The sequence below is a fragment of the Opisthocomus hoazin genome, chromosome 6 (genome assembly GCF_030867145.1).
Source record: "Opisthocomus hoazin isolate bOpiHoa1 chromosome 6, bOpiHoa1.hap1, whole genome shotgun sequence".
Lineage (NCBI taxonomy): Eukaryota > Metazoa > Chordata > Aves > Opisthocomiformes > Opisthocomidae > Opisthocomus > Opisthocomus hoazin.
This window is the reverse complement of record NC_134419.1, coordinates 35010003-35019057: the sequence shown is the minus strand read 5'-3', so window position 1 is coordinate 35019057 and position 9055 is coordinate 35010003. Positions and strand designations below refer to the sequence as shown.

General features: G+C 47.4%; 1 protein-coding gene across 1 annotated transcript; it reads left to right on the top strand.

The window, feature by feature from the left end:
• The first annotated feature begins 241 nt into the window (after window positions 1-241).
• On the top strand, window positions 242-7922 carry PTGS2 (prostaglandin-endoperoxide synthase 2). The gene is made up of 10 exons (XM_075422730.1): window positions 242-379; window positions 739-855; window positions 956-1099; window positions 1561-1704; window positions 2083-2264; window positions 3104-3187; window positions 3371-3617; window positions 4592-4878; window positions 5039-5186; window positions 5341-7922. Exons 1-10 carry the CDS (start codon window positions 328-330, stop codon window positions 5745-5747), a joined length of 1812 nt encoding a protein of 603 aa, XP_075278845.1. The 5' UTR covers window positions 242-327; the 3' UTR covers window positions 5748-7922.
• Window positions 7923-9055: the final 1133 nt, after the last annotated feature.

Sequence of the window (9055 nt, the reverse complement as noted above, 5' to 3'; positions counted from 1 at the left end):
CGCGAGGCCGGGAAGGGCCGGGGACCCCCGCCGCTCCCGGGACCCCGCTGAGGCGCGGCGCGGGGCCCGGCGGGGGGCGCGGGGCCGGCCCCGCAGCAGGTGGGAGCGGGCGGGCGGCGGGGCGGGCCGCGCCGAGCCCCGGTCCCCCGCTCCGCGCGTTTCCGGGGGGCGGAGAGGGTGACTCACACGCCGGGGATAAATAGGCGGGCGCCTACCTGGGAGCGGCACTGGGTCCTCGGCGCCGAGCGGAGCCGAGCCGAGCCGAGCCGAGCCGAGCCGAAGCCGAAGCGAGAGGGAGCCGAGAGCCGCGTCGCAGCCCGCCGGGACATGCTCCTGCCTTGCGCCCTGGTGGCCGCGCTCCTGGCCGCCGCCCACACAGGTGAGCCCTGGCCCCTCCGTGACAGGAGCGGGCCCATCGCTGCCCGCTGCTTTCCAGCCGCGGAATGCCTTAAAAATACATATATATATATTTTACTATGCTATATTCTGCTGTGGTTTCTGGAATGTGCAGTGGGGAGGATGCCAGGCACCCCGGCCCTGCGAGGGGGCTCGCTGCTGACGGAGATGCGGGCCAGTGCCTGGGCTCTGGTCGGTGCCGGTGTCGGCTGGCGCGGATGGGTGCTCGCTCCCACCGAGCTCCCGGGCCCTGCCTGCCCGACCCCGGAAGGCTGGCTGGGTGAGGCAGGAGTGCCAGCGCCATGTAGCAGGTGCTAACCGGGGCTTTTGGTCTCCTTCCAGCCAACCCTTGCTGCTCCAACCCCTGCCAGAACAGAGGAGTGTGCGTGACCACGGGGTCTGACCGCTATGAGTGTGACTGCACCAGGACTGGGTATTACGGGGAAAACTGCACGACACGTGAGTACCGTAAATCTCTCCTGGAAACGAAATCTGAGAGTTCAGCTGCAGGTTATTCTCGATAGCTAACTGACAAGAATCTTTCCATTGACGCTCGCAGCGGAATTCTTCACATGGCTGAAGCTGACGTTGAAACCCTCGCCGAATACTGTCCACTACATCCTCACCCACTTCGAAGGAGCCTGGAATATCGTCAACAACATCCCCTTCTTACGAGATGCTATTATGAGATACGTGTTGATGTGTAAGTATGAGCTCTCTCTCCTGGGCCTCGTAACTGGCAGAAGCCACTTGTAGCACTCCAGAACATTGCACTTGATTGGTCCGGATATCAAGTTAGCAAGCTAAAATGCACTCGGGGAAAAACACTCTAACCAAAACTTAAGATTTCTGCGTGATGCAGACTTGTGTGACATGCTTTGAAATGGAAATGCATCTTGCTTTAATCTCCAATAGAATCCAGGATTTTGCTAGCGTAAACTTTGCACCAGACTGCTCATGTTAGTAGTTGGATCTGGTTGATAATCCAGGACCCAGTCCTGTCATTCAGTAGCCGTAATACCATTTAACATCGGTAGCTGATATATGTGGAATTTGTCCATGCAACTGCTGCCAAAGCATATGGAAGAGATCTGGCCTTGTGATTTACTTTTTGAGACTAAAATGTACAGTTAACAAAAATCAAATACTTTTTATCTTTTTCAGCAAGATCACACTTGATTGACAGCCCACCAACTTTCAATAGTGATTACAGTTACAAAAGCTGGGAAGCTTATTCCAATCTCTCGTACTACACAAGAACCCTTCCACCAGTAGGACTTGACTGTCCAACACCAATGGGTGTTAAAGGTGAGGAATAAACCAGGTGTGCAGTGTTCACTTCCAGGAAATTTTGTGTATCCTCTTAGCAAATACCATGAGACCTGCTTGTCTGTAACCTTTTTTCAGTGTAGTTGACTTGAAGAATAGCCATGGTTTGGATACACTGTGTAAAGATTGAAAAGATAACTGTTCTAGTTCTCATTATGAAGTTACATGCTAAAAACGGGGGATTTAAAAGTTTCTAATAAAATCAAGAAAGTGAGCATAGAAAAGCAGGTAATTCCCCTTAGTTGTGTGCTGCTATCCTTCAATAATATATGGAAAGTCTTATGCCTTTTTCTTAGGAACAAAACTAATCACTGTGTAAACATAGTTGTGTTGAATATCGTGCTCTTTCTCTCGCAGGAAAGAAAGAGCTCCCAGATTCAAAGCTGATTGTGGAGAAGTTTTTGCTAAGGAAGAAGTTTATTCCTGACCCACAAGGCACAAATGTGATGTTCACGTTCTTTGCCCAGCACTTCACTCATCAATTCTTTAAGACGGACCACAAGAAAGGACCTGGCTTCACCAAGGCTCTCGGCCATGGGGTACGATCGTAGCTCTGACTTGAATGCAGCGCTTGGTTCTTGGGCACTACTGGGCTGCTGGAATGGTGCTAGAAGGTGTCGTACGGGCTGTCAGGGCACGCCGGCACCAGTGCGCGTACTGTGCCACGCTGTGTGCCACAAACCGATGGGCTTGCCCTTTCGGTAACTTCTCCTTGGGCAACATTCCAGCGCTTGATAGCATCTCTTCCTGGGTCAGATTCGCTTGTGCAGAGCCCGTGGTTCTGTGTAAAATACCTGCACAGGGCTCTCCAAATTTTTTATTCCCAAGAATCTGCCTTCACCTAAGGCGTGTTAGATTTAGAGAGTATCTGGAATTCTCTGGCATCCTTCTGTCAGTCGCAAGGAGCTGTATCCAGCCCTGTAAAGTAGCTTGTGTGCTGCTTACTGCAGAGACTTAGTTTAAAAAGAACTTCAAAAGCAGACTTGTATTTAGGATCTTTATCTACAAAACAGGCAGCCATTGGACAAAGTTCTTCAGTGTAATGTGTATGTCTAAAACAAAGCTATAAAATACATCTGTGTGTGTGTATATACAAAGAGCTGTCTGCATAATAGAAAGCTGCTGGCACTTGAAAAGTCTTTTTAAATTGCCTGTCCATTTAACAACGAGCTCTCACACAGAGATGGCTCCAGTTGCCAGGAAGTAAATTGGCTTCATCTTAAATATCAGTGCATGATATTTCTAAGGCAACAATAATATAATTAAAAGGTAAACATCCAAGGGATGAACTCCTACTGGCATGCATAGAAGTGGGACATATCCTAAAATAGCAAAAAATGCAAGTTGGCTTCATGTTCCAAATGCTTTTATTTTATAGGTTGACCTGAACCATATTTATGGAGAGACTCTGGAGAGACAACTTAAACTGAGACTGCTAAAGGATGGGAAGCTGAAATACCAGGTATGTCTCATCTCGAAATTCCTGCCTGCTCACTGGATGGCAGATGCCTCCTAAAACTGGTGCTCTGTGCATGGCGTGGTTGATCTGAAGTGTAAGCCTAAAGTCAGTGCTAGCAGAGTCGATACAGCTGAACTCAGAAGCGTCGTACCTAATGACCCTTGTTTTTCTCTCTCCCCCTGGCAGATGATCGATGGAGAAATGTATCCGCCGACGGTGAAGGACACGCAGGCAGAGATGATCTACCCGCCTCACGTCCCCGAACACTTGCAGTTTTCCGTCGGGCAGGAGGTGTTCGGTTTGGTCCCAGGCCTGATGATGTATGCGACAATATGGCTGAGGGAACACAACCGGGTCTGCGATGTCCTGAAACGGGAGCATCCGGAGTGGGATGATGAGCAGCTGTTCCAAACTACCCGACTCATACTGATAGGTGGGTGTCGCTTCTGCTAGATGCAGCTCTCACCTCCTCTGGAGTGTGAGGCTTCAGCCCGTTACCTGCTGCAGCGGGTGTAGCGAGGGGGAAAGCTATTGCTGAAACGGGCATGTGAGGGCATACATCTGAGCCTTCTGACCTGCCACTGGGGCTGTACGGAGAGACAGCTTCCTCCCAGCTATGCTAAAGGCGGAGCTGAAGAAAGTAGAGCTAAGTGATACCGAATTCCCTTATCTAAGGGAAGCAGAACTGAAAGCAGTGAAAAGGCAGGAAGCTAAGGTTCATTTCTCAGGAGAAAGCATGTGAGGCTAGATGACCTCAGGTCCCATGGGGGGTTTTACGGGTTTTTTTTCCCCCTAGGGTTGGGTCTGTTCAGGTATGCTTTAAAAGAAAAGCTGTGGTTAAGTATAAAGTTCAGGAAGCCTTATGTAAAACATAGTTCTACATACTTCTCCTGTCTAACTCTCTGTTCAGTGGTGTTTCATATCATATAAATAGTGATGTACACTAAGCTCGAAGATACCTTGCCCAAAGTGACTGTAGCAGTAAAACAGAACAATTGTAGTAAGCAGCTCGGAACTGAGAGTTGCTTTCAGATGCCGACTTTCTGCACTATCCCCTCCCTCTACCCTAGGGAGTACTGTGTAACTGAGCACAGTGTGGATACCGATGTGTGCTCTGTGGAGTGTGTGAGCGTGTCTCAGGGTGGGGAAGCAGGCTGTAGGAAACACTTCTCTACCACAGCCAAAAACCCTTGGCACCTTTAAGTACTGTTCCACCCCCTGCTCACGTGAAATACTGGAACTATTTTCTAGAAGAGTTCACAGAATGTTGGAGTGTTTGTTATCCCAATCACCATAGTGTTTTTTGAGAGCAGTTTGGAAATGGTATTTTCTCTCGGAGCAGGGTAACCACCTACGGCTTCCTAAGGAGTCAGTACCAATATTCTCTTCTGTTTCCCTGACCAACAGGAGAGACAATCAAGATTGTTATTGAGGACTATGTGCAACACTTGAGCGGCTACCACTTCAAACTCAAGTTTGATCCCGAGCTGCTGTTCAACCAGCGATTTCAGTACCAGAACCGCATTGCAGCCGAGTTCAATACGCTCTACCACTGGCACCCACTGCTGCCTGACACCTTCCAGATACACGACCAGGAGTACACTTTCCAGCAGTTCCTCTACAACAACTCTATAATGCTGGAACATGGCCTTTCCCATATGGTGAAGTCTTTCTCCAAGCAAAGTGCTGGCAGGGTAGGTGCTTTCTCAAGTTGCTAGTGAATCAGAGACCCAAACTGGGGGTGGGACAAGGGGGTGGAATAAAGCTATCCAAAACTAATGATGTGCTGTAAAGGCACAGCTGCCTCATGACTCTTCTCAGGAGATCTCACTGCATTTCATCTTTATTAAATAGGTTGCTGGTGGGAAAAATGTTCCTGCTGCGGTACAGAAAGTAGCAAAGGCTTCGATTGACCAGAGCAGACAAATGAGATACCAGTCCTTGAACGAGTACAGGAAACGCTTCATGTTGAAACCGTTCAAGTCATTTGAAGAACTTACAGGTAACAGTTTTCATCCTTTCTAACAAATGAGGGCCCTCTTCTTAAAACGGCTAACGTGAATCCTGCAGTGCTGTTGTTGGACTTGAACAGGATTGTCTTGCAATGAAAGTGGGACTTTCTTGCGCTTACGGTTTGTTCTCATCAATAATTACAGGAGAAAAAGAAATGGCAGCTGAACTTGAAGAGCTGTACGGAGACATTGATGCTATGGAGCTGTACCCAGGCCTGCTCGTAGAAAAGCCGCGCCCAGGTGCCATCTTCGGCGAGACGATGGTGGAGATTGGAGCACCATTCTCTCTGAAAGGACTGATGGGAAACACAATCTGTTCCCCGGAGTACTGGAAGCCTAGCACCTTCGGTGGAAAAGTGGGCTTTGAAATAATCAATACTGCCTCCTTACAGAAGCTCATCTGCAACAACGTGAAAGGCTGTCCTTTCACTGCTTTCCACATCTTAAATCCTGAACCCACAGAGGCCACTATTAATGTTAGTACCTCAAAAACAGCAATGGAAGACATCAACCCCACACTACTACTGAAAGAGCGATCTGCTGAGTTGTAAAAATCCACCTATTTATTTATTTAACTATATAATTTATTCTATTTATGGCTTAAAGTGTTTAAAAACAAAACAAAAAACTTGAGCGTGTTCGTGGTGGGGGTTGCCCTAGATTCCTTACTCAGGTAAGGCTTCCATTTACAAAAGGGATTTTCTGTATTTGAGCTCTGCAGTGGTGAATCCCTTGGTTAAAGTCTTCTGTAACAGAACTACGTATTCCAAAGTGGACAAAGGTTCCAACTTTTTTTAATGTTGTTTTAAGACTTGACAAAGGGTGGCGGTGGGGTTTTTGTCTTTCGCTTGATAGGTCACATAACACTACAAAAGCAAGCTGCCTCAGCAACTTCTTAAACTTGAAAACAGGCCCTTGAACTAAAAGTACAAGAAAAAAGTCTGACTCAATGAAGACTGCCAGAAAAGATTATGAATTCAGTATGAGCACTCTAAGATATGCATACTTGAGACTCGCTTATTTCTGTAAAGTCAGAAAATGCATTGCATCGATCGTTGATACTACCTCTCCCTCACTGCAAATAAGGCACTTTGTATAGTAACTTATGTGTTCGTTTTATGTGTAAATCCTACTTTCATGTGGCATTATATTTTTTTTTTTTAATTTAACTATTTAAAGAAAAAACTCTTGGATTCTGCTTGGTTTTGAAACATATGTCACAGAAGTATTATTTGTATGAGAGGACGATAGGAAGGTACTGCGCTTAGTACTAGCTGCCTCAGAGGCTGCGATACGAGGCTGCTTGTATTCCGATACAGATGTTTTATTGTGCAAGTTTGGGGAGGTCATAGACTTAGTTGAAAATACTGGTATTCTTTTTCTAGCTGTAGTTCTCTGCTCTACTTGAGAATATTTTAATCTCTGTCACTTGAAGGACAAACGGACAGTATAGCTTTAGTTAAGGATGTGACTGTGATATAGCTTTGTGTATCCAAACCAGGGAGATTACTGGGGAAGAGTGAAACCCGCGAAGCTGCGTAAGCAGGTGCAGCAGAGACAGGAATAGGGAATAGATCTAGCAAAACTTCACGGCCCCAAGCCTTGAAGGTAGCTTGCATCTGTGTACACAAGCCATCCTGGTGACTTACAGCTCTTTTATTGGGGGGAGGAGGGATAACGTTTCGTTTATAGCTTATCAACAGAGGCATTTTAAGCAAGTGGCTTAAGCTTAACTGAAAGGGGCTAGCTAGCACAATCTGCTAGGCACATTGGTCCTGATCAGCACTAACATCTCTAGCCTCATCTGGGCACGTCAGAAGTTACACAGGGTCTTGTACCAGCACTTCAAGCTTTGCATATAAGGGTATCTTTTTTAATTTCTAGAGAGGAAATGCAGATGATGATCTTCCCGTAAAAACACTTGGGGAACTATAGGTAAAAAGAAAAAGTCACTTCAGACTGGAACAGAGCAGCAACCTGCTATTCTGTGCCCCTGCCCAAAATTCCTTGACTACTGGTGGAGAAGGACTTGAGTTTTGTATTTCATCTGACTCTCTCCGGCGTCGGTAGAGGCGCGGGCATTGCCATGGCTGTGGCAGTACTGCAGTTTGACTGTGACCTGTGTTTCTGGTGGTTGGTATAAGCACCCATTGCCTTATGCTGTGTGAGCTTGTAATGGTCAGCGTGAATAGCTGAATCGAGATCTCCTGCAGCAAGCACTACCAGGGCCTGATTTGAGGTGGTCTCTGTTGCGAATGCTTTGGGGGAAAGGGCAGCATTTGTTTTCCTTTTCTACTCAAAGCATGAAGAAGGGAAAAACCTCCATAACGCTGTATTAAAGGGTGGTCAGTGCTGCCTGTGCAAGTAAGTGAGAACTGCTTGGACGCCCATTAAACATGTAACTGCCCTTCAGATCAGCACCCTGCTGCCGCTACTAAGGAAAAGCGTGTAGCTGAGAGTCAAAGGCAGACAAGTCTGGACAGATCTAGTTATTTTTGGGTAGGTAAAAAGGAATTCCTCAGACCGTGTCACCTGAGTTAAGTTATAAGCTGCTTCAGAAAGGAATCGTGTTCGCTCTGCATTTTGTACGCTGCAGCCGCCTTTCAACAGTTGCTCATCTGGGACCCAACCTGCTGGGTTCAGGTTGCTTGTGATAAATGACTGAGATTATTTATTTAAAATTCTGTGAATTGTTTTGGACTTTATTTTTGTAGGACACTTTTAAAATGCAAATGTTTATATAAATAAATTGAAAGTATTACCTGTATGGGCTCGTTTGTGACTTCCTTCAGCAATATTTAGTGTCAAACAGTTCTTTCATCTTATTTGCTGTTCACAATTAAAGGGAGAATTCCAGGGAATTATGAACAGCATTAGCTCCTCCCCCATCTCAAACCCGAGATGCCTCTGACTCGGATCATCCCAAGGTGGTTGGTTTTTCCCTTTGGTCCCCAGTGAAAGGGGATTTCACGAGGAGATCCCTGGTACTAGATCACTGCTATGATCCCACTGCTGTCTCTAGTCCTCCCCACCCCAGCTCTTGTTCTAGTGACCAACCCCACAGCCGCAGGCCTTCAACTTAGAGTCACCTTCCTTCATAGAATCATAGGTTGGAAAAGACCTTTAAGATCATCAAGTCCACTTCCAGCATCTTAAAGCTCAGTCCTCATCACTCCAGTGACCACCCTTCAGCCCCAAAAACACAACATCCTGAAGCCCCTTCCAAGAGCATCACTCCAGTCCCTCTCCTGGCCACACATGGAGGCTGTGGGTGAACTGAGGCCCATGTAGACCATGTATGAGCAATGTGGGGTTTTTGCTTTAATAACCAGTCAACTCATTTGCTCTACAAGTTCATTCATTTCTGACAAGTTTCTATTTTGAGGAAAAGTTGAGTGAGGGAGCAAGCAAAGATGAGGCTGGTTGCTGCAGCGGGAAGAGGATGAGCTTGGCTGCTGCCACCGGGACAGCGAGGCGCTGCACGGGGCAGTGTGGCGGCAAGGTTATCCACGGAGAAGGTCTTTCGGGTGACTGCTGCCCTAATTAGGGAAGGGCCAGTCCGGATGGATTCGGTGCACGATGGATGAGATAGCTTGATCATGGAGGAGCTCCTCTTTCCCTCTGAGCAGGGGCATGTCCTGATGATACAAAGGGCAAGAATGTTCCTCGGAGGAAACCTGCCCTGCAGAATACTTGCTCTCCAGCCTGGGTTGAGGTAACTGTTTCACCCAAGGCAATGCTGTAAAGCAGGGGGGCTCAGCGTTGAAGTCATACCCTTGGAGGGAAGTTCACCAAGGAGCACAAGAGCTCCGTGCTTTGGGAGCAGCTCACTGTACGCCATCACCTTTACCAAGGGCTT

What these genes read in the sequence shown, in the direction of transcription:
- PTGS2 (XM_075422730.1), top strand. Translation starts at nt 328, where the DNA reads ATGCTCCTGCCTTGCGCCCTGGTGGCCGCGCTCCTGGCCGCCGCCCAC. An exon ending in TATGAGATACGTGTTGATGT is followed by an intron (nt 1,100 to 1,560) that starts GTAAGTATGAGC and finishes TATCTTTTTCAG; the next exon opens with CAAGATCACACTTGATTGAC. An exon ending in CCAAGGCTCTCGGCCATGGG is followed by an intron (nt 2,265 to 3,103) that starts GTACGATCGTAG and finishes TTTATTTTATAG; the next exon opens with GTTGACCTGAACCATATTTA.